At 42.6% G+C, this 25,219-nt stretch overlaps 1 protein-coding gene across 5 annotated transcripts in view; it reads left to right on the top strand.

Annotated features, from left to right (window-relative positions):
- The window catches only part of Hycc2 (hyccin PI4KA lipid kinase complex subunit 2), a 48,275-nt gene that overhangs the window by 18,018 nt on the left and 5,038 nt on the right, over nt 1–25,219 (top strand). Inside the window, exons 3-12 of one of the 5 annotated variants that reach the window (XM_075956327.1) lie at nt 4,742–4,813; nt 5,678–5,779; nt 6,416–6,474; nt 11,160–11,339; nt 13,860–13,940; nt 16,607–16,722; nt 18,087–18,182; nt 20,377–20,493; nt 21,159–21,246; nt 23,123–23,282. In XM_075956327.1, the coding sequence (XP_075812442.1) occupies nt 11,253–11,339; nt 13,860–13,940; nt 16,607–16,722; nt 18,087–18,182; nt 20,377–20,493; nt 21,159–21,246; nt 23,123–23,282 (745 nt within the window). In that variant the 5' untranslated portion in view covers nt 4,742–4,813; nt 5,678–5,779; nt 6,416–6,474; nt 11,160–11,252. Of the gene's footprint in view, nt 1–4,739; nt 4,814–5,677; nt 5,780–6,415; nt 6,475–11,159; nt 11,340–13,859; nt 13,941–16,606; nt 16,723–18,086; nt 18,183–20,376; nt 20,494–21,158; nt 21,247–23,122; nt 23,283–24,004; nt 24,167–25,219 lie in introns of those variants that run through there. The other 4 variants (XM_075956324.1, XM_075956325.1, XM_075956326.1 and 1 more) reach the window with 4 other exon arrangements.

Below are 25,219 nucleotides of genomic sequence, written 5' to 3' on the forward strand. Positions count from 1 at the left end.
ATATGTCTGAAGGCTGTCTTTCTCCTTCAGCTCCCCTACACACCCACACCCCATCCCATCCTACCCTGTTATAGGAAGGCTGCTTGCTTGTTCCTGTCTGCTCAGCCCTGAAATAACCACACAGAACCTTTATTAATTAAATCACTGCTTGGCTTATTAGCTCTAGCTTCTTACTGGCTAGCTCTTACATCTTAATTTAACCCATTTCTATTAATCTGAGTATTGCCACGTGCCTGTGGTTTACTAGCAAGGTTCCGGCTTGTTCGGTCCCAACATCTCCTGACTCCGCCTTCTTTCTCCCACCTGCCTCTATTCTGTCCTATCACAGGCTGAAGACAGTTTCTGTACTCACCAATGCTAGTCACAGCATGCAGAGGGGAACCCCACATCGCCACCCCACATTTATCACCGCTCACTTTACTACGCTGTCTTTCTTAATGAAGCTCTTTTCTATGTCTTTTAAAAATATATATTAATTCATTTCCTGGCAGGGCAAGGGGGTGCACATTATGTACTTATGTGACAGTCATAACACAACCTTAGGGAGTCAGTTCTCTTCCTTCCACCATGCGGGTTTTGAAGATTGAACTCAGGTCTTCAGGCTCAGCAGCAAGTGCTTTTACCCACTTTACCATAAACCTCTCTGACACTCCCCTGTGTTTGAAAGGAGGCCTCCCTCTCCTCCAAGACCCTGCCATTTGTCTCTGATGCTCCTCTCCTAATTACTCCTGACGTTAAGGTCATGAGATCTGTAGTCATGAGAATTCTCTCTGAATAAAGTTCATTCCGGAGGATAATTGGTCTCAGCTTCCTTCGTAAAATAACTAGATCTACGTTTTAAAGAAGATCCTTTTAAATTGTGTACTGCAGGTTCCTGAGGAGACCACAGGCCACAGATCCTCTAGAGCTAGGGTCAGAGGTGGTTATGAGCCACTTGACACGGGTGCTAGGAACCAAACTCAAGTCTTCTGCCAGAGCGGGGTGTGCTCGTGTGACTTCTGAGCCATCTCTCCAGTCCCCTGAGCCCACATTTTATTGTAACATAGAATAGGTCTAATTTCTGTCTTTCCCAGAAAGTAGGAAAATAAATTTTGAATTAATTTAAATAGCCATTTTCAGCTTAGAGCTACTATATCATATAGTACAGTTTTGAGTTTGGCCTTAGAGAATTTAATAACAGCTGACTTAATCTAAGATTTAGACATACACTTTGAAATATCTTCATAATTTTTTTCCTGTTTTGTGGGGAGTTTGGGAGGGTTCAGTACAGGGTTTCTCTGTGTAGCCTGTCTATCTTGGAACTGTCTCTGTAGACCAGGCTGGCCTTCACCTCAGGGAGCTGCCTACCTCTCCCTCTTGAATGCTGGGATTAAAGGTGTGCATCACCATGCCTGGACCTAAAGCTGTGCGCCACCATGCCTGGCCCCCAATATTTTTTTAACCAAGCTTAAGAATTTGCAGTAACATTTATTACTGTCTCATATGTTAAACTGGTAATTCTGGAGCTTTGTTTATTTATAATTTTGATTTCCTTGAAACTCTGAGAGTTCTTATCTTCTTTTAATCCTTAGCATTTTATTCAACAATATTTCTAATAATAAATCAATAATTATTATGCACAAAATAAAAATGCTTCTTGAGTTGTCAAGAAGCTAAATAATTGTAACAGCTAACATAAGGATATGTGCCAAACACTGTTCTAAGACCTTGTGTGTTATTTATTATGTTAAAAATAAAAAATCTCTTGACAGTTGAATATACTGGCAACATGCCTTTGATCCCAGCAATGGAGAAGTAAAAACAGGAGGATTTCTCATTCAAGGTCAACCTAGTCAACAAAGAGTTTCAGGCCAACTAGGCTTCACAGTTGAGACCACGTCTCAAAAACAAGTAAAAACTAAAAAACTTTTTATCATAGTCCTCAAACAAGGAGTTTGAGGTGACAGAGAAGTAACTCTTCCAAACATGTACGTTGTATAGGCCAGAACACGTCTCTTACCAGTCTGTGCTGGATCATGCTAGGCAAGCACTTTAGCAACGGAGCTGTGTCCTGAGCCCTAGTTCTTTTTTCCTGAAGCAGGGATTCGTAGTTTTGCTTAGATCTCAGAACAATCTCTGAATGTACAATCCATAGCCCCATCCACAAAAATAAGTAAGAAAATAACTGTAAGAGCCTTGTTTTCTATCTCTTACATCAGAATTGTATATTTGTAGCTTCCATTTATCAGTATTTTAGTTTTTATTCATTGTAAGAAATTCTAGGTTGTAACAAAGTAGATAGAATAATATAATGAACTTTGTGTATTGTTTACTAAACAAAATGGCTATCAACTTAAGGTCAGTCATATTTTAATTATATTCAGTGCAAGGGGCTGGAGAGGTGACTCCGTGGTTAAGTGTGCACTCCGCTCTTGCAGGAGGCCTGAGTTTGGTTCCTGGCTCCCACATCTGGTGCTCACAGCCACCTGTAATTCCAGCCCCAGGGATCTGACGCCCTCTCTTGGCCTCCTAGGGTACATGCGCACACATGAACATAGCCCATACAGAGACATATCACGTGGATATATGTTTAAACATTTGCATCTGATTTACTCTTCTGTTTTCCTCTGCCCCCCTTTTTTATATGTCTCTATCGAAACATGGTCTCAGTGAGGCTGGACTAGTTTGGTTTGGATTGCTTTCATTAACACCATGACTAAAAGCAACCTGGGAAGGAAAGGTTTTATTTCATCTTAAACTTTATCATCATTGGGGGAAGCGAGGTAGGAATTCAAGGCAGGAGCTTGAAGCAGAAACCAACAGAGGAAGCTGCTTCCTAGCCTGCGTGAAGTGTCTCACACAGCTAGCTACTTTTCTTACACCTGCAGGGCCCACCTGAGTAGGGATGGTACCTACCTCCAACAGGGGCCTGAAATCTCCATCAATTAACAGTCAAGAAAATGTCCCACAGACAACAGCCCACAGACCATTTTGTTAGAAGCTTTTCTTCAGTTGAGGTTCCCTCCTGTGTGAATCGAGTTGACAACACAAACACGTAATACACAATGTCCTTAGCACCCAGTGTCTTAAGTAGGGTTTTATTGCTAAGAAGACACACTATCACCATGGCAACTCTTTTTCTTTTTTCCTGTTCTTTATTTCAGCACTTGATGCAGTGCTCCATCGTACACATATTCTAAGGTCCTTGTGGAATCTTAAATCAGAGATCTTGTATTTAGGGGAGTAGCAGCGGACAGTGTGGGGAAAATGTGGTTAAGGTTCTCTCTCTCTCTTCTCTCTTTCTCTGTCTCTGTCTCTGTCTCTGTCTCTCTCTCTCTCTCTCTCTCTCTCACACACACACACACACACACACACATCTACAAGTCGCTCTGATTAATCTTTTGAGTGAGCTGGGTGGTGGTGGTGCACGCCTTTAATCCCAGCACCCGAGGCAGAGGCAGGCGGTTCTCTGTGAGTTCGAGACAGAGCTAGTTCCAGGACAGGAAACCAAAAAAAAAATAAATAAAAATAATCTTTTGAGTGGCATGAGGTGTGGCAAACACAGAAGCGCTTCTCTGCGCTCTCACAGACAGCTCCACGTCCTTGGGGTCTGTTCTTAGTGTCCTATTTTTCCTTACTTCTTCCTTTTGAGTGAAGAAAGCTTTGGGGTTTTGCTTCGTTTTCATTTGAAAGTTCAACGTGTCTCATTTTTATCAAGTTAAATATGTTAGACTACCTTCAATAGCAAGCACTAAAGAGTTGAGCATATGCTTGTTTCCAAGCTTTTAAAAAATGTAAACTTTAATTAGAATTATAATTTACAGACTATTATTCAATTTGATTTTGCTAATAAGGCATTTTTTTGTCTTAGAAAATTTAAGAATCTGATTTATTTTGCATAATGCATATATTGTTATCAGTTTTCCAGTTTGTTTGTTTGTTTTTCAAGACAGGGTTTCTCTGTAGCTTTGGAGCCTGTCCTAGAACTAGCTTTTGTAGACCAGGCTGGCCTCGAACTCACAGAGATCCGCCTGCCTCTGCCTCCCAAGTACTGGGATTAAAGGCGTGCGCCACAACCACTTGGCTGCTTTTTCTTTTCTTTTTAAGATGTATGTATGTATGTGTGTGTGTATTTAATGTGTGGTAGTCTGCGTGTTTGCCTGCAGGCCAGAAGAGGGCACCAGATCTCATTACAGATGGTTGTAAGCTTCTATGTGGGTGCTGGGAATTGAACTCGGGACCTCTGGAAGAGCAGCCAGTGCTCTCAGCCTCTGAGCCATCTCTTCAGCCCCAACCCTTGCTCTTTCTAGACTTGATATTTATATTTTGTTACTAGGTTGGTTCTGTTGTGTGTAACTTGCTCTGTATGTTTGTCTTCCATGGTGTTATTGGATTTCACTTGGCCACTGCAGTTTTCAGTTTGTTTTGTTGATACAGCGTCTTGCCCTGTAGCTCAGGCTTATTCAGAACCCGAGCTGACCTCCACTTTGCAGTCCTCCTGCCTTGGTCTCTCATTACTGAGATTGTAGATATACCGATTTAAGAACACCTCCTTTGCCACGTTGGAGTGTGGAGAGTGAAGGCGGAAGACAATGGGTTCTGGTCCTATCATTTAAAAGTAGGATTTATTTTTGAAAAAATTTAATTGCACTACAAACCGAGTAGAAGCCTCTCTGAAATACAGCTGAGTGTCTTGGTTAGTGAGATGGATATATTACAGACCTTTGGTAATCTCTGTAGGTAATACTGTGTTACATTTCAGATAACAGAAGACTAGAGAAAGATGCTGGGGTCCGAGCGAGCTGTGGTGGAAGAGTGGCTGTCAGAGTTCAAGGTAGCGTGTCCAGCGGTACCATGTCTAAGGGTACCATATCCAGGGGTACCGTGTCCAGGGGTACCATGTCTAAGGGTACCATGTCCAGGGGTACCGTGTCCAGGGGTACCATGTCCAGGGGTACCATGTCCTAGGGGTACTGTGTCCAGGGGTACCATGCCTAAGGGTACCATGTCCAGGGGTACCATGTCTAAGGGTACCGTGTCCAGGGTACTGTGTCCAGGGTACCGTGTCCAGGGTACCGTGTCCAGTGGTACCGTGTCCTGGGGGTAGCGTGTCCCAGGGGTACCATGTCCAGGGTACCGTGTCCAGTGGTACCGTGTCCAGGGTTAATGGCACTGATCCGCCCATCGGGGTCCTGCAGTGTGCTTCCAAGTGGAAGTTGCAGAGTGTGGAATTGTGCTTCTTTATTGGTGCTCCTTTCGAGTATAACTAATATGAATAAGGTCAAAAGAATTACGTAGAAATAAAAATAGTTGTGATTAAAATATGTCCAGTAGATGACTGAAGTCTTCAAGTTTTAATGATAATATTTGTTTTCTGCTTTGATTTCCAATGACTTAAAGTCAAATAGTTTTGGTAGAAAACTGTGTAATGTAGACTTACGAAGTGTGTTTTGTAAAAGCATGAGTGCAAGTAAGGAATGTATCCTGCTCTCTTTTAGGCTTGATTACGTTACAGTGAAGATATGGGACTTGTAATCATTTTGTGGCTAAACAGTTATTTGTATGTTAATTACTTGATATTAATTATATTACTTTAAATTTTCTTATTTGTCGCTTCTTTTATCAAGTAGCACCCATGTAAAAGAAACGTGTTTCCCAAATGTGAAATCCATGTTGCTGTTCCTTGGTTTCATCTTAGGCGCTACCTGACACTCAGATCACCAGTTACGCAGCGACTCTACACCGGAAGAAGCCCCTTGTCCCGGCGCTCTATAAAGTCATTCAGGACTCGAACAATGAGGTAGGAGGCCTTTGAAACAGTAAACTCCAAATAGTAAGGTGAAGCTTTGTCCGGTTTCTCTCTCCCCGTGGGTCTGGAAAGCCGCTCTTCGCTCTCCCTCTGGTAGTTGCTTTGGCTTTCCCCACCCCATCTTCTTACATTTGAAGATGCCTTGGTCTCTTTTCCTGGTTGGTTCTCAGCTGCAGTCACCCTCATCTCCATGATTGTGTATTTAATGTATAGTTTTTTGTGTGTGTTCTGGAGTGTTCCTTCTCTGGAAAACAAATCTTAACGGTATACGGATTCAGCCTTCTTTATTTTAATATCATTTACTTTTAATTTCTTAATACTGTAGAGATATTTACAAGCATTCTGATCAGCTGTGAACCGATAACACAAAATTATGCTGTTTATTAAGCTCTCCTGGAAGTTACCAGAGGAAGTGCTTTTGGGGACCTAAATTGTGAAGATCAGTAACTTAGAATAACAGTTCACTGTGACTCACTCTGTGGTAGACAGTAGAGAGTGCAGCAGCCGAGTCTGTCTGGTAGCTTAGGCCAGATGCTCACAGTACAGGTAATTTATCCACTGGATTCATGTATGCTTTAACATGAAAACGAAAGGAGCACACAGGAAAGTAGCTTCTTATCTTCCCAGATACAGCCTCCCAGAGTGCCTCTGCTGTGCACTGCAGCGAGCTGAAGAAGTCCCGGCAGGTAACCGTCTCTAACCGGCAGCCTAACTGAGAGTGCATCCCTATTTTGTCTTCTCACTAAAAGCTTGCTTACTGACCTCCTCCTTCCCGTCTCCTGTGTTTGGACTGGCTCTCAGACTTGCAGCTGCTGCTTTTTCTCCTGCAATGTATTGCTGAACTGTTAAAACTTCAGACGCGGGCTATGTGTGTGTGTCGGTGCGTTGGTCGGATACACACTCGGGCACACGCGTCTTTAGTCAGGAGTGTTTGAAATTTTCTAAATAATGATGTGTACGCCCTGCCCCTCATCTTGCACTGCCTAACATTTAAGCTTTGCTTATTAAAAATTATTTGTTTTATGCATTTCTCTTTAGATTGTAAGCTCTTCATGGGCAGCGGTCGTATAAACTGTTTATCATGTATGTAATGAATAAGTAGTAAATGTGTGCTTGGGATGTGGTTCAGGGGTTAAGTGTAAATAAAAGTAAATATTGATCAGAAAACAATTAAATGCAAAATGATTCTAGTACTAAATCTTTAGATTCAGTACTCAAAGATATGAAAAGTGTTCTCATTTTTAAAAAAACTTAAGACATTTTAAAAATTACTCAGACTATTGTATGTTATTGTGCTTTATAATAACACATGAGGCAAGGTCATGGGTCAAAATGGAAACCTCAGCTGGAGAAATCCAGGCTGGAGACTTGGCATTTGTTGTCATTATGAACCTGCAGGGGCAGGTCTGGGTTCCACCCTTATTACTGCCAAATCAGAAGGTTTTAATTCAGACGTCTGAAAACCCAGGGACCTCATAACTGTCGTAGACAGGTGCGTCTTAGGTCCTGATCTTATTGTATTCTGAAGCATAGTTAGATGTGCTACCGAGATGTTATTTCAGAAAATGGCCATGCTCTATTGAATAGGAACTGAACTTAGGACAATCTTAAAAGCAATGCTGCTTTAAAGACATAAATAAAAGTCGTTGATATGAACTTTTAGAGTTTAATTTTGCATATTGTGACTACCTATGTTATAACTTAACTTTTATTTGTTTTGTTTTGTTTGTTTTTCAGGACAGGGTTTCTCTGTAGGTTTGGAGCCTGTCCTGGAACTCACTCTGTAGACTAGGCTGGCCTCAAACTCAGAGATCCATGTGCCTCTGTCCCTCCCGAGTGCTGGGATTACAGGTGTGCCCCACCAGCGCCCGGCCATACTGCTTTTTCTTTCTCACTTTAACAGGACCCTCCCCCCCCCCAGTCACCCCGGTGGTTCTTTCATTTTGAGTCTTCCACTCTGTTAAGTCCCCTCTGTTCATTTTATATTTTCTTTTTTGGGGGGGCGGGCTAACGATCTTTTTTTCTTTTTTTTACTTGATATTTATTGAGCTGTACATTTTTCTCTGTTCCCCCCTTCAACCCTCCCCCAAGGTCCCCATGATCCCAATTTACTCAGGATATCTTGACTTTTTCTACTTTCTACTTCCCATGTAGATTAGATCTATGTAAGTCTCTCTTGGTGTCCTCATTGTTGTCCAAGTTCTCTGGAATTGTGGTTTGTAGGCTGGTTTTCTTTGCTTTATGTTTTAAAACCACCTATGAGTACATGTGATAATTGTCTTTCTGTGTCTGGGTTATCTCACTCAAAATAATGTTTTCTAGCTCCATCCATTTTCCTGCAAAATTCAAGATGTCGTTAATTTTTTCTGCTGTGTATACTCCATTGTGTAAATGTACCACATTTTTTTTTATCCATTCTTCGGTCGAGGGGCATTTAGATTGTTTCCAGGTTCTGGCTATGACAAACAAAGCTGCTATGAACATAATTGAGCACAAGTCCTTGTGGCACGATTGAGCATCCTTTGGGTATATACCCAAAAGTGGCATTACTGGGTCTTGAGGAAGGTTGTTTCCTAATTTTCTGATAAATCGCCACACTGACATCCAAAGGGGTTGTACCAGCTTGCACTCAACACCAGCAATGCAGAAGTGTTCCCCTTTCCCCACAACCTCTCCAGCGTAAGTTGTCATCAGTGTTTTTGATCTTGGCCATTCTTTCAGGTGTAAGATGGAATCTCAGAGTTGTTTTGATTTGCGTTTCTCTGATGACTAAGGATGTTGAACATTTCCTTATGTGTCTTTGAGCCATTTTAGATTCCTCTGTTGAGAGTTCTCTGTTTAGGTCTGAACACCATTTTTTTTTTTGATTATGTGATCTTTTGGTGTCCAATTCCTTGAGTTCTTTGTATATTTTGGAGATCAGACCTCTGTCTGATGTGGGGTTAGTGAAGATCTTTTCCCATTCTGTAGGCTGTCGTTTTGTCTTGTTGACCATGTTCTTTGCTTTACAGAAGCTTCTCAGTTTCAGGAGGTCCCATATATTGTTTCTCTCAGTGTCTGTGCTACTGGGGTTATATTTAGGAAGTGGTCTCCTGTGTCAATGCATTCAAAGTGTCGTTCCCACTTTCTCTTCTATGAGGTTCAGTGTGGCTGGCTTTATATTGAGGTCTCTGATCCTTTTGGACTTGAGTTTTGTGCATGGTGATAGATATGGGTCTATTTTCATTCTTCTACATGTTGACATTCAGTTATGCCAGCACCACTTGTTAAATATGCTTTCTTTTATCCATTTGATATTTTTTGCTTCTTTGTCAAAAATCAGGTGTTCAAAGATGTGTGGATTGAAATCTGGGTCTTCTATTTGGTTCCATTGGTCCTCCTGTCTGTTCTTATGCCAATACCAGGCTGTTTTCAGTACTGTAGCTCTGTAGTAAAGTTTGAAGTGATGCTTCCAGAAGTTCTTTTATTGTACAGGATTGTTTGGCTATCCTGGATGTTTGCTCTTCCATATGAAGTTGAGTACAGTTCTTTCGAGGTCTTTGAAGAATTTTGCTGGGATTTTGATGGGCATTGAGTTGAATCTGTTCATTTTATATTTTCTATGACACCATATTCTGCATAATCCCAGCACTTGGGAGGCAGAGGCAGGTGGATCTCTGTAAGTTTGAGGCCAGCCTGGTCTACAGAGTGAGCTCCAGGACAGCCAGAGCCACACAGAGAAACCCTGTCTTGAAGAACTTAAAAAAAAGTTTAGTTTCTATCAGTCTTCAGTATGTAGTTAAAGCCGGCCAGGTGTGTACAGTCTGTGGTCAGCAGGAGCGGAACCATTTTAAATTGGCAGTGGGTGGGATTGCTCATTTTGTTTAGTTTTTACCATCTTGAGGTCTCTCAAGTCATTTCATGTAGTAATACAAGAATAATTAGCATTGAAAAACATTTATATATGCACTTTTTTCCTTTCAGAATTGCGTGTGTGTTTGTGTGTGTGTGTGTGTTTGTGCTTGTGTGTGTGTGCGTGCACGTGTGCACACCAGCAGTAGATTTTGAGCACTGGCCACTAGCACTCTCTCCCTGTCTCCTGAGGTCGGGCCTCTCACTTAATCTAGAACGTGTGTGTGTGCGTGTGTGTGTGTGTGCGTGTGTGTGTGAGCACTGGCATCTAGCACTCTCCCCCTGTCTCCAGAGATAGGGCCTCTCAGTGAATCTAGAGCTTGTGTGTGTGTGTGTGTGTGTTTGTGTATTGTGCACGTGTGTGTGTGTGTGCGTGCATGTGTGCACACCAGCAGTAGATTTTGAGCACTGGCATCTAGCACTCTCCCCCTGTCTCCTGAGATAGGGCCTCTCAGTGAATCTAGAGCTTGCTGTCATTGCTGAGCTGTGTGGCCAGTAAGCCCTGGGGAGTCTGCTTACCTTCCTCCCCATGCCACGCTAGCTTCAGTTTTTTGTTGTTGTTTTTTTTTTTTTTTTTGGATTTTCGAGACAGGGTTTCTCCGTAACTTTTGGTTTCTGTCCTGGAACTAGCTCTTGTAGACCAGGCTGGCCTCGAACTCACAGAGATCCGCCTGCCTCTGCCTCCCGAGTGCTGGGATTAAAGGCGTGCACCCACCACCGCCCGGCTAGCTTCAGTTTTTATATCGGCGCTGGGCATCTGAACTCCGGTCCTCATGCTTGTGCAGCAGGACCTTTGCCCAATAAGTATAATTAGTGAGGTCTCAAATCTTTTCTTCTTCCCCGTAGGTATTTAAAATATGTTAGCTAGAATTTTAGATGCCCGTATCATTGTTTATTAAACCTAATCTAATGAGTGAGATATAACCTAAGTCATGGCTTTACTTGAAATTTGACGTTATTTTAATTAAGAAGAAATTTCTTAAAATGGAAGATGAGCCAGTGAGATGACTCTGGATAAAAGCACTTGCAGCCGAGGTGGATCCTAGAACTCACGTGACGGGAGGCGAGGACTAGACCCACAGGGTTGTTCTCCATACGTGTGCCCTGGCATGACAGTACCCCACTCATACATGCTTACATACATAAGTGTATAAAACAAAATATAGACTAGAAGGGCTTTGTAAGAACAGACAGTGAAGCTCACCAAATATAAATATTTGGCAAACAGACTACTTAGCTAATAAATTTAGTAGCCTAGTAAATCAAAAGTCCAGTGATAGTATTTGGTACTAAAGTAATTAGTTCGAGGTTTGGCCATTTAATATGTAGTCTATTAAAGCGATTTTGAATTAGCTCATACATGGAGGAATTAATTTTAAGAAGAATTTATTTTTTAAATACTATAAAAGTACATTTGGCTTCTTAAGAAACATAGTTACAGCTCAAGCCATGGAAATAATGCTTCTCTGTTTCCCTTTAGCTCCTGGAGCCTGTCTGCCACCAGCTGTTTGAGCTCTATCGTAGCTCAGAAGTCCGGCTCAAGAGGTTCACACTGCAGTTCCTGCCCGAGCTGATGTGGGTTTATTTGCGACTTACAGTTAGCAGAGACAGACAGAGTAATGGCTGCATTGAAGCTCTTCTCCTAGGAATTTATAATTTGGTGAGTTGAAAGTGGTGTTTAGGATATTTGAAATAGTGTCGAAATCCTCTGAAATATTTGAAGATTGTTTAGAGAAAAACAAATTGAAATGTCTGTTGAATAATTTTTGCATTGAATATAAACATTTGTTAGAAATGTTTTTTATAAATTTGATGAAGTTATAATTGATACTATTGTTAGATCAAATGGTTTACTTCAAAGCATTTTTTGAACCAGTGTTTATGAATCCCTTTTTCATAAGGAACAAGTTGAATATTGAAGTGAGCTACCTGCTGTAGGGAAACTTCTCCACTTCAGAAGATCTAGCCGTAGATAATGCAGAGTGGGTATAGAAAAGAGTATGAGAAATTAAATATTACCAAAGTTACTACAGCTTTCCTTAGGAAATGGTATCTGAAAAGGAACACTTTTGATCACTTTCTACTGAGAGTAGGTGAGATTGTAGGAAGAAATAATTGTCTTAGTCAGGGTTTCTGTGGCTGTGCTGAGGAGGGCAGGGTCTGTTTCACCTGACAGTGTCTTGTAGTCCATCATCCAGGGCAGTCAGGGCAGGAAGCCGGAGGCTGGAACTGATGAAGCAGCCGTGGAGCGTGCTGCTTACTGGTTTGCTCCTCGGGGCTTGCTCAGCCCACTTCCTTACAGTGTGAGGACCACTGCCCAGGGTGAATCACCCAGGAAGGGCGGGGCTGGCCTCCCACATCAGAATGAATAGAGCAGCAGTGAGCGTGGGTGAGCAGATGTCTCTGGTAGAGTGGTATGACTGGATCTCGTCGTAGATCTATTTTTAAATGGGACCTCAGAAAACTTTAAGGTGTCTTGTTTGTTTGTTAGTGAAAAGCTAACCCATTTGTTTTTGAGACAGGGCCTGGCCTTGAATTTACTATGTAGACCAGGATGGTCTCAAACTCATAGGGATTCCCCTGCCTCAGTCAGGTGCTGGTGTTCAAAGGGTAGGCCCACTATGCCCAAGTGATTGGGATTTTTTGTTGTTTTGTTTGAGATTTGTTTTGGTTTTGTTGTTTGAGACAGGATCTCAAGTATTCTAGTCTGGCTTCAAAGCTTTTGTATCTGAATCTGACCTGTTAGCTTCTGGTGAGCCTAAGCCCAGGCTACAGGTTTGCAGCACCGTGTCTGTCTGTTCTCTGACTTAGATTGTCCTCTACCATAGGGTCCAATGGGAGCATCTGTGTGGGTTCCATGCCAGCTGAGTGATACTTAGAGCAAACAGAAGGCAGTGGGATGAGGTGCAGCAGCAGCAGCTCCTCCTGCTGGTGTCTGGAGAGAAGGACCGAGACCTGAGGACTAGAGGGAGGAAGAACATCTGTGTTCCTGTGTTTTTCCTTTGTAGACCAACTTGCCTGGCTACAAGTGTTTTTTCTTAAAAAAAAAAAAAAGCCAGGTGTTGGTGGTCCTTTTATTCTAGCTCTTTGGAGGCAGAGGCAGACAGATCTCAGTAAGTTCAAGGCCAGCATGGTCTACAGAGCGAGTTCCAGGACAGACAGGACTACACAAGAGAAACCCAGTCTGGAAAAGCTTTTAAAATCACAGAAAAGAATGGGCGTGGTGACTCATACCTTAATCCCAGCTTGGGAGTCAAAGGCAAGATTCGACTTCCAGGCCAGTCTGAACTATGAAACAAGTCAGGCTGCAGTAGTACAGTGAGACCCTTTGGGTGGGGGCAGCAGGTATAGCGGCACATATTTCTGACCTCACTACTCAGTAAACCGAAGTGAAAACTTGAAGTCTGCCGGGAATACGTATTGTGTTCCAGGGCGCCCTAGGCTACTGAATGAAACCTTGTCTCAAACAAACAAGAACGCAGAAGAATTTGCACAATTCAGTAGAAATTATCTGAATCTAAGTCTTATTTCTTAACCATTTACACTAATATTGTCAACATGGAACTCATCACAGTTTGGTAGTTCATTCTGAGTTACTATCATTTTCTTATAATCAGTATTCAATCTTAAGATGTTGTCACCATGAAAATGGTAACTGCTGCACTGATATTTGAATAAGTTTGCTTACGGTAATCATTCACAATGTAAATGTATCAAAACGTCACATACACTAGAAATATATGTAAATTCTGTCAGTTATGGCTCATTAAAGCCGGCAAACAATTCATTATGTAATAATAATGTGTTATTTCAGTAGGTGTGCGTCTCTCGGTTTTATTTATGTTTCAATGACCCATATTTCTGATCAGTATTTTGCCTTCTAGAATCTAGTCACTTTTGACCTTCCTGTTCTATGTACACCCGCTTCTTGCCCTTGCTGTCATGTTGGATATTATGTAATGTAATTTGTGCTCAGTATCTCTGTGGGTAACAGCTCCCGACACACATATACCAGTTTGCTAATAAATTTGAAAGGGTGTGATAGGGTAATACTATTTTCATGTGCTATTGTTTCTAAAACTCCCCTGCAATTACCAATAGTCTATTCTGTTAGTTAAGAAAGTAACTATTATTTATTTTGCTAGACTTAATGTTTCGTTGTTTTGCACTTTTGCTGTAGGAAATTGCGGATAAAGATGGAAATAATAAAGTACTGTCTTTCACCATCCCCTCCTTGTCCAAGCCCTCGATATACCACGAAGTAAGTAGTGTTGGGAACCTGGTGTGTTTCACATTGTGTTGAGAGGGAGAGGAAAGACTAGCTTTTGCCAGAGGTAAAGATTGTGAGTACTTTTTTGTTTTGTCTCTGTTTTTGAAACATGATCTTTCGTAGCCCAGGCTGGCTCCAAACTCACCAGGTTGTCAAGGATGACCTTGCACTCCTAAACCTGCTTCTGTCTCCCAGTGAAATGCTTACACCACCATGCAAGGTCCCTAATACATAGTCCTCTCCTTTTGGTTGTGAGCTCAGATGGCTCAGTGTTAAGAACACTGACTATTCCTCCAGAGGACCCATGTTCAATTCCCAGCACCCACATGGTAAGTCACAACCACCTGTAAGTCCAGATCCAGGTTCTCTGACACCCTCTTCTGGCCTCCTTGGGTACCAGGCATGCATCTGACACACAGACCTGCATATAGGCAAAACGCTCATACACATGTAATAAAAGGAAGGAGGGAGGCAGAGAGGGAGGCAGGGAAGCAGGTAAGGGGCCAGCAGATGATTGACAGATGCAGGATCCAGTCACCAAACCTGACAGCTGAGTTTGTTCCCTGGACTCTACAGTTTAAGGAGAGAACTGACTCACAAATTGCCTCTGTCTTCCATATGTGCATACACTCACATTAAATAAATTAACTAATTTTAGCAGAGTAAATTTTTATTTTCATTTTATGTGTATTGGTGTTTTGCCTGTGTGTCTGTGTCAGGGTATCAGATCTTGGAATTAATAACAGTTGTGAGCTGCCATGTGGTTTCTGGGAATTGAACCCAGGTCCTCTGGAAGAGCAGTCAGTGCTCTAACCACTGGGCCACCTCTCCAGCCCACGTGGAGCACATTTTTTAGGGTAGCTCTGTGTGGTGTCAAACTTGTGTTCAGGGAGTTAGTGCTTAGTGGAAACATCTCCTCCAGTTCTTGTCTATTCCTGGGTTTTCCCTCGCCGGGGTCATTTTCAGCTTTTCATTTTGTTTTCTGAGTCAGAGTTTCTCTGTGAAACAGCCCTGGCTATCCTGGAACTCACAGAGATCCGCCTGACCCTGCCTCCTGAGTGCTGGGATTAAAGGCGTGCGCCACCACCACTCCACTCTTTTTTATCTTTTTAAATCAGTTTTTGAAATGAGTTTTCAAAGAATTGTTTTTTTTCCATATTGTTTACTGGTGATCTTTGTTAGATTGATTCATTTTTATTCTTCTTTAGTAAAGTAATTACTCAGAAGGATGTCGATGCTCCGTTATTTTTTAGTATAAAGGAATCTAATGCACATTCTAGCTCATTGATAACATATTTGCTTTGCTCATGTTTATTCTGAGAAGACTGTGGGCACACTCGTGATTATATAGGTAAATGTTTATTCTGAGAAGACTGGGCACACTCGTGATTATGTAGGTAAATGTTTATTCTGAGAAGACTATGGGCACACTCATGATTATATAGGTAAATGTTTATTCTGAGAAGACTGTGATCACACTCATGATTATATAAGTAAATGTTTATTCTGTGAAGACTGTGATCACACTCATGATTATATAGGTAAATGTTTATTCTGTGAAGACTATGGGCACACTCGTGATTATATAAGTAAATGTTGATGTCGAGCAGCTTTCTTTAGTAACATCCAATAAGGAAATGTGTGATGAATCAAATTTACCATCTTCAGTGGCATTTGACGTGTCAGATTGTGAGCATTTAAAAAGTTTATCCAAAAAAAAATCATATTCTATTTTTAACACACATTATCCTGTCTATTTTGTGTCTCAATGAAGCTATTAATTTTTAAAATTAATATCCCTGAGACTTTGCAGTGTGTTAGAAATAGTTTGTCTCAGCCGGGTGGTGGTGGCGCACGCATACCTTTAATTCCAGCACTCAGGAGACAGAGGCAGGCGGATCTCTGTGAGTTTGAGGCCAGTCTGATCTACAAAGTGAGTTCCAGGACAGGAACCAAAGCTACAGAGAAACCCTGTCTTGAAAAACCAAAAAAGAGATAGTATATCTCCTATTCAACCAAGATTCATTTTAACATAGAATAATAATGTTTCTGAGTAATAGATTTTATTTTATTTATTTATTTATTTTGGTTTTTCGAGACAGGGTTTCTCTGTGGCTTTGGAGCCTGTCCTGGAACTAGCTCTGTAGACCAGGCTGGTCTCGAACTCACAGAGATCCGCCTGCCTCTGCCTCCTGAGTGCTGGGATTAAAGGCGTGCGCCACCATCGCCCGGCTCTGAGTAATAGATTTTAATTAAGTTATTTGTATTGTGTTATGAAAGAAAATGAATAGTAGTGACAGTAAGTCCTACGTGAGAAATTGAATATTAAAGAGGTTTTTATCATAGTCTCAATACTGTTTATTTTGTATAGGTAGTTGTGTTGTGTGTTCTGGAATACAAAACAAATATGAATGTAAAACCTAAGTGTTTTAGCAGCTTTTCTTGTTCTTAAATGCAGAGTAACTCCATAATATTTCAGAAAGTGCAGTGATATCTTTCAAGTTTTCTGTCTTCACATAATTCCAAAAGAAAACATAAAGCGTCATTGAGCAGAAAAAACTTATTTCAAACTTCATTTTATTTAAACAGAATTAAATACGATTACACGATACAAGTTTTTTACTTCATTATCTCATGCTACACCTTATTTCTCGTAGCCCTCAACAATTGGATCCATGGCTCTAACAGAAGGGGCGTTGTGTCAGCATGATCTCATCAGGGTTGTTTACAGTGACCTTCATCCTCAGAGAGAGACCTTCACTGCGCAGAACCGGTAATGGTCAAACTGCATAGTGGGGCAGGTGGGATCGCTGGGGCAAGCTGGCCGCTCTCCCGGAGGACCTGGGTTCAGTCCCACCACCCACATGGTAGCTTACAACCATCTGCAACTCGGTTCCAGGGGATCTGACATCTTCCTCTTGCTTCCACGGGCACCAGGCATGCTTGTACACATGCACACATGCTGGCAATTTCCACACACAAAATAAATCTAAAATAAGTTTTTAAAAACACGTAATAAATAAATGTAAAAAAATAAAAACTTGACAGCACCGGGTGGTAGAGGTGCACAAGAGCTAGTTCCAGGACAGCTAGAGATGTTCCATAGAGAAACCCTGTTCTGAAACCTGGTGGGCACAGCACAGTGGCACAGGCGGACAACCCGCACACAGTCTGTGTGGCGGGGCAGAGGTGAAGCACAAGCAGCAGAATGTCATGTAGAATGACCTTCAGTCTGTGTGTGCGTGGTACACGTGAAACATAAATGAGTTTCTGGTATAGACTTGGGTCTTACCACCAAAGAAGGCACACATTACAAGATCTGAAAATTAATACTAAGGCGCCACCACTCCTCCCCACCTCCCCAGCTCTTCCGTGTCCCACCTCCCAAGTTCTTAATCTCTCGTTATTATTGTTACTTGTATATACATACGGATGTATGTGTGTATATGCCTGTGTATATGTAATCTACTGAGTATTTGCTTGCATATGCACATATCCAGTCCTGCCCACTGGGATTGGACAGCTAACGCTTGTCCATGGAGAAAGCTGGCTCTTCCTCACACAGCGTCACACCCTCCTCATCCCTGGTGCTACAGCAGGCCGGTTAGCACCCTTGTGGTGTCTCCATGTGTCGTCCGTAACTAGATTCTTCCCCTCTCCCCTCTACTGTAAATGGTTTCTGCTGCTTGGGGGAAGTTTTCTGCTTATGGAGTAGTTCAGCAAACTCTATTAAACACGGTTAGTATAACCAGTCAGATACGTGCTGCAGGACTGGAGAGCTTGCTCAGCGGGTAAGAGCACTGACTGCTCTTCCAGAGGACTGGGGTTCATCCCCAGCACCCACATGGCAGCTCACATCTGTCTATAACTCCTGTTCCAGGGGATCTGACACCCTCACACAGACATACATGCAGGCAAAATATTGATGTGCAAAAAAAGAAAAATTAAATAAAAAAAAACTAAAGAAAATACTGGTGACAGCAAGGGCTATGGTTCATAATAAGAATAAAGCAAACTGTAGAGGAGGTTCCTACAGTAACCTGATTAAGAAGAAATCATGAAGATGTTAAAACCATTTAGTAAGTAAATCATTTACTATTGTTGCTGATAGAAATAAGTGTGTTGTTGTTGTTCTAGGTTCGAGGTCCTGAGCTTCCTCATGCTGTGCTATAACTCAGCGATTGTGTATATGCCGGCCTCGTCCTACCAATCCCTGTGTCAGATGGGCTCCAGGTGAGGACAGTGGTCACGGTCACTCATAGTCACAGGGTCATTCGGGAAGTACCCTGTCCACCCAGCTAGTTAACGTCTGGTACGGAGTAGATAAAATTCACGGAGCTTACGTTCTCAGGAATGAGAATTATTTTAGGGGTGTGGAGAGGTGGCTGGCTCAGTAGGTAGAGCCCTGGCTTCATCTGCACAGGGCGGGTTCACTCCCCGTCATCTGCACAGTGGCCTGCAGCTCTGCTTATCCAGACCACAGGTTCCCGTGTCCTCTTCAGAACGCTGGTATTCACTGAATACGCGCACATACACACGTGCAGACAAAACAGTTACACACAGATACACACGTGCAGACAAAACAGTTACACACAGATACACACGTGCAGACAAAACAGTTACACACAGATACACACGTGCAGACAAAACAGTTACACACAGATACACACGTGCAGACAAAACAGTTACACACAGATACACACGTGCAGACAAAACAGTTACACACAGATACATACGTGCAGACAAAACAGTTACACACAGATACACACATGCAGACAAAACAATTACACACAGATAAACACGTGCAGACAAAACACTCACACAGATACATACGTGCAGACAAAACAGTTACACACAGATACACACATGCAGACAAAACAATTACACACAGATAAACACGTGCAGACAAAACACTCACAGATACACACGTGCAGACAAAACACTGACACACAGATATACATGTGCAGACAACATTTACACACACATATACACATTTTAAAATGATAAAAAGATTATTTTAACACTCAATAGAACGTTGCCTAGCTGAACAAGGGGCGGGTCCGTCCACTAAGTCTAGGGTCATTTATCAGCACACCAGATTGCTCCTGGAAGCACTGTTTATATGAATCAGTGAAACAAAAGGCAGGTGTTTTGATATTTTGGCTAATAGGAGCTTCGACGGTCTTTGTTATCACTGCCTACAGAGGTGATAGCATAGTCTATTTGGCATCATGACCACTCTTACATCTCCTTAAAAGAGGACCAAAGAGTTCATTTAGCATCAGCTGTTATGTTAAAATTAAACATAATGGACAAGGACACACTGATACATAAACAGCAAGTAGAAGATTCAAGGGCAAGCTTGGCTATAGGAGCAGTAATCCCAGTCTTTAATCCCAGCACTCAGCGACAGAGGCAGGTGGATCTCTGTGAGTTCCAGGACAGCCAGGGTCTCAAAAGGAAAGAAGGAAAGTGCAGTTCATGCTGCCAAGTAGCTACCAAAATGTTGACTGAGGTTTCTGTCCCGCCCGGCTGTCATCAGTCCCAAAGAAATCACACAGAGGTCTACATTAATTATAAACTGATTGGCCTATTAGCTCAGGCTTCTTATTAACTCTTATAACTTATATTAGCCCATTATTCTTGTCTATGTTAGCCACGTGGCTTGGTACCTTTTCCGGTGAGGCAGTCACATCTTGCTTCCTCTGTGGCTGGGTCATGACTGGAGACTGAGCTTCCCTCTTCCCAGAATTCTCCTGTTCTCTTGCCCCACCTCTTCTTCCTGCCTGGTCTTCCTGCCTGGCTCCTGGCTACTCAGCATTTTATTAAAAATAATACAAGTGACAGGATAAAAGACCATTGTCCCACAGCAGCAGAAGTCCTTGGTGTGCAGTGCCTGGGAACAGGTGCTGCTGAGGTGTGGAGAACAGACCTTGCTGTTTTGAGGTCACTCATGGTGGATCCATTGTGGAAGGAACAGCCCTACTGCCATGAGAGTCACCAGTCCAGTGCTGGACTACACAGCAAAGAAAATGAGTAGATAACAGTTGTGCACATTTAATAGTGGTTGTGTAAAACATCAAATAATTGTGGTCTAATGAGCAACAGTATTTTTCTATGTCTGTTTTAAGATGTATGTGCTATCTAGTAATTCTCCACTACAATTTTGGATGGATAAAAGCTATGTATGTAAATGTTTGAGAATAGGTACAAAGGTGTCTGTGAGAGAGATTGTTAGCTGTTTGGGAAAACTTGTCACTTCATGAAATACATGCTTTATTAATAAAGGCATGCTTTAAAAAATTGAAAATGAGGCATGTTCTACAGTTCATGACTCTGGCGTTTATCAGGCACCGATAGCTGAAGAGTGATGAGTTAAGTCTATGATCAGCCAACCAGGAAACCGTTCTCAACGACTGTCTTCCAGGGTTTGTGTGAGTGGGTTTCCTCGGCAGCAGGAGAAGCAGTGGAAGGAAGTCTGCGGCCGGATAGTGCTGGATCCTGAGTTCATGGTGCAGCTTCTCACAGGCGTGTACTATGCCATGTGAGTAGGAAGAAGATAAATTCTGTATGTGGGATTTTCCTTCTTTATCAGAGACTTTTGTTCCGCGATATGTCTGCCACCTTGTTTTTCTAATACAGTGTCTGTCTAGTACTTTTAACATAGCTACTTAATTTCCTATGTGCAATCTGTATTATTTCCATATAGTTCATTATGCTTATCATGAATACTTTAAAGAGATTACTCTGAATATCAACACATGATAAAATCCAATTTGTTTAAAGAAACTTAAACTACTTGAAACATAGAGCTGAAATCTTCATTTTGTTATAAGTAAACATAGGATACATTCAGCAATGAAATTTAAAGTGTAAGTTTTGTTTTATAACTAAAGAAGTAGAACTTGGAACCATTTTCTTTTAAAGTGCTGAAGATCAGAGATATCTATTAAAAGTACTAAAAGCAGGGCAGTGCTGGAGCACACCTTTAATCCCAGCACTCGGGAGGCAGAGGCAGGAGGATCTCTGTGAGCTCCAGGCCAGCCAGGGCTGTGCAGAGAAGCCCTGTCCAGGTATAGAGAGAGAACTAACTAACGCCTCCCACAGGTATAGAGAGAGAACTAACTAACGCCTCCCACAGGTATAAAGAGAGAACTAACTAATGCCTCCCACAGGTATAAAGAGAGAACTAACTAACGCCTCCCACAGGTATAACGGACAGTGGGACCTCGGCCAGGAAGTGCTTGATGACATCATTTATAGAGCCCAGCTAGAGCTCTTTTCTCAGCCACTCTTGGTAAGTCATTTTTTATATTTGTTTTCCATGATGAGTAGAGGTTTGTTTAAGTCCTAGTTCTGGAGGTGTGTTGACTCTTCTGTTTCTGTTTTTCGAGGCAGGATTGCTCTATAGCTTTGGAACCTATCCTGGAACTTACTCTGTAGACCAGGCTGGCCTGGAACTCACAGAGATCCACCTGCCTCTGCCTCCCTAGTGCTGGGATTACAGGTGTGTGCCACCACGGCCTGGCATGTGTTGACTCTTCTTAAAGCATGTGGTCAGTGTTGTCAAGGGGCAGAGGGCAGGGGCGGTGTTGAGATAAATTGAAAACATGAAACGTTTTGAAATCCTTAAGAACAGAGAAGACCAAGATGAGCGTCGTAGTTTACACTGGAAATACCAGCGGAACCAGGAGATTGCCACGCAGTGTGGGAGGTTCTCAGCTGCACGGTGAGCTCCTGGCTATTCCAGACAGTAAAGCTGTCTTAAAGGGGGACAGCCACCTGAGTTTTACTCGGATGTAGAGAAGAAGAAAGGCTGTTTAATCTTGTGTGAAATAATTTTGTTATTATTATCAAAACTAGGAGAGTTTAGAAATGAAGTAGTCACTGAAGGAGATTATTTTTCTCCACAGAAATATGTAAATTCTTAACTATTTCCTTTATATAGAAAAGTTATCGAGCTGGGCAGTGGTGGTAACTGTCTTTAATCCTAACACCCAAGAGGCAGAGACAGGTAGATCTCTGGATTCAAGGCCAGTCTGGTCTACAGAGTGAGTTCCAGGACAGCCAGGGCTACACAGAGAAGCACTGTCTAGAAAAAAAAAAAAGCTGTGGTGATGTCCATGGCCTGTGAGGTCACAAGAGATCACAGAGGGGAGCAATGGTTGCTGAAATCCATGAGGCATGCTGGGTGGCCCTGCCTGTCCCTGGCCCTGTCTGTTCCTTGCTGGATGGACACTGTAGCAGAGGCCACAAGGGGTCACAGAGGGGAGCAATGGTTGCTGAAATCCGTGTGGCATGCTGAGCGGCCCTGCCCGTCCCTGGCCCCATCCCTTGCTGGACACTGTAGCAGAGGCCACAAGGGGTCACAGAGGGGAGCAATGGTTGTTGAAATCCATGGGGCATGCTGGGCGGCCCTGCCTGTCCCTGGCCCTGTTTGTCCCTGGACACTGTAGCAGGAGAGCCACCTCTGCACTGGGAGAGATGGCCTCACCTCTCACCATGGGCATGGGAGAGCTCGCTCTGCCCCTTGACAGAATGGGGCCATCCCAGTGGCCTGGACCAACCAGCTCAACTTGTACCCAGACCCACATTATATATTCTTCTCAGAAGGCTTTTTAAATGAAAAATAATTTTTAAAATGTGAGTCATATAACACACTGGATTTTGGAAGTTGCTGAGTTTCAAAAGGAAAGAGTATTCCAAACAAAAATGTTCAATATTTGTACTAAGATATAAAACAAGTTAGAATTCCTGCTTTTTCATGTGATAATAACAGAGAACTTAACCTGTGATAAAACAGTAACACGTTTCTGCACTCCTGCTGAAAATAATATATAATATTGATAACAGCTGGGCGGTGGTGTCGCACACCTTTAATCCCAGCAATTAGGAGGCAGAGGCAGGCAGATCTCTGTGAGTTCGGGGCCAGCCTAGTACAGAGTGAGTTCCAGGACAGGCTCCAAAGCTACAGAGAAACACCTGTCTCGAAAAACCACACAAAAAAATAAAAAGAATATATAATATTGAAAATAAACATTTCTGACACGTGTGCTTTTATATTATACTACATTGTATATCTGTGGATGTTCAGAATGATGGGAACATGCATATGGAAGAGGTAAAGTAGTATGTCGGTTGTAAATCTGTACAGACTGATGTTATCACTTTAGGTCGCCAATGCCATGAAAAACTCCTTACCATTTGATGCACCTGATTCTTCTCAAGAAGGTCAGAAAGTCCTCAAAGTGGAAGTCACTCCGACAGTGCCGAGGATCTCTCGGACTGCGATTACAACAGCTTCAATCCGGCGTCATCGGTGGAGAAGAGAAGGTCAGTGCAAATCCGTGGCTTCCTCATGGATTCAAATAAACTTAGCACTGTTTGTACAAAACCCACTAATGCTTGGTAGTAATGGATGCTCTGTGGACTAAAGTAAAGTAGTTTCATTTAAAAATGGTACTAGCAGTGTGATAATGCTTAGTTATTTTGATGTAAAAATGTCTGTTTATAAAGTAGAAAGATGTTAGGTTGTTCTATTAATGTTAAAACGAAGAATAAGACCTAGGTAAATTTTGTCTTTTTTTTTAACTAGTAATGAAAATCGGGGACAGTGTTGCTTTTAAGCTTGTTAACTGGGAAAAGGTACCTGTATGAGCACTGTGGGAGAAAAACCACGACTGGTCCAGCTGACTGTATGATACACGCTATCCACAGAGGAACTCGTTCTTATTTTTGGATTTTTATATTTGTTTTTCCCTTTTTTTCCCTAAGAACTGAACCCAGCAATATTTTATGGACATGTTCCTGAAGAGTCAGGCTGTCTTGCTTACGAGACGTCGTCATTTTTAACGATCCCCATTTTTCCGCCCTGTTCACTTGCGAACCTCACATTGTTCATCTGCTGCCTTATGTGTGTGTGAGCTGTGCACACACATGTAGCTATAGAGATAGTGTTTGTGTTGATGTCATCCATATGTACATGCCTGGGTCAGAATGCTCAGAAGAGGACAGAGCAGCACAAAAGTACTAAAATGTTATATGTTGAATCCCAGATGGCTTTGACTTCTCAAACGAGGCTGACTCGAGTATTCCCGGCTCCCCGATCCAACACGGCTCCACTGACCTAGGGATCATACGTGTGCGAGAGGGGGAGGTGCGCAGGACCCCTGAGCATGGCTCGCCGGAGCCCACCTCGGCAGCAGCCACCACAGAGGGTAGGACAGAGATGAGGAGGCAGGAGTCAGTGAGGCAGTTGCTGGAGGAGGACCTTTGCGCTGTAGTGTGTGTCTCCACTGCCCTGGGTGTACTAGCTCCCCTGTGCCTAGCACCAGGTTAGGTGCGATCTTCAGTTGCCATTTGTGCTGGCCTGGAGTCTGCTTCCCTGTGTCACCAGACGGCAGCTTGGCATGGCTACTAACAAGGCAGGGCCTGGATGAAAAGTCTGCAAACGCTTGGAGGCTTTCATTACTGAGCATGTTTACTCTAACACAGGATCGTCCGTACTAATGTGCACACAGGATTGTTTCTTCTGTAAAAGTCTGTGAAGAGAGTTTTAAATACAAGTCCACTTAAGAAACCCAAGTGGAGCTATGTTCCTAGGGTATCTCCCTTCTCTGACAGAGCGCTGGAACTGGCCAGCTTCTCAACAGCTGGACTAAGTTCCTAATAAATCACTGACATCTTCTGACTGCTGTTCCGAAGCGTTGTGCCCTCCCTGTGTTTATGAATAACGATAGCCCCAGACGGATGAAGTGTGTTGTTCGCAGGTCGTGAGCAGAGCAGAGCTTTGTCTCTCCCGTGTAGGTGTAGGCAGATAGGAGCCCTGTGCATGGAACGCCACAGGAGTTAGCTTTGTGGAAGACAACTGTAGCCCATAGCCCCTGGAGGACTACCCTAAAACTACACTAATACATCTCTGAGTGCCCTTGAAAGAGACCAGCTCTTCATACTAAAAGAACAAACACAGAACATTTACTTTCTACCTTACAGAAGTATTTCTCTCTTTGGTGTACTAGAACTTTGAGCATGCTCAGTAAGAATCTAAACGTTCCCTCGGTTCCTTACCCGTTTGCCCAGATTGTCTTACTTCATGTAACACTTGTGCATGTGCATGGCCCGCTGCCCCCACAGGTGGTCCTGCTGTAGAGACTCTTCCTGACGTGCCTTCCCTTCTGGTCTATTTCCTATCTCTATCTAACCCCTAGAGCAATTAGATCTTTCTTGTCTAAATGCAAACAAAATATATATAAAATTAGTAGATTTTTGGA

Source organism: Microtus pennsylvanicus, chromosome 22 (genome assembly GCF_037038515.1).
Source record: "Microtus pennsylvanicus isolate mMicPen1 chromosome 22, mMicPen1.hap1, whole genome shotgun sequence".
Classification (NCBI taxonomy): domain Eukaryota; kingdom Metazoa; phylum Chordata; class Mammalia; order Rodentia; family Cricetidae; genus Microtus; species Microtus pennsylvanicus.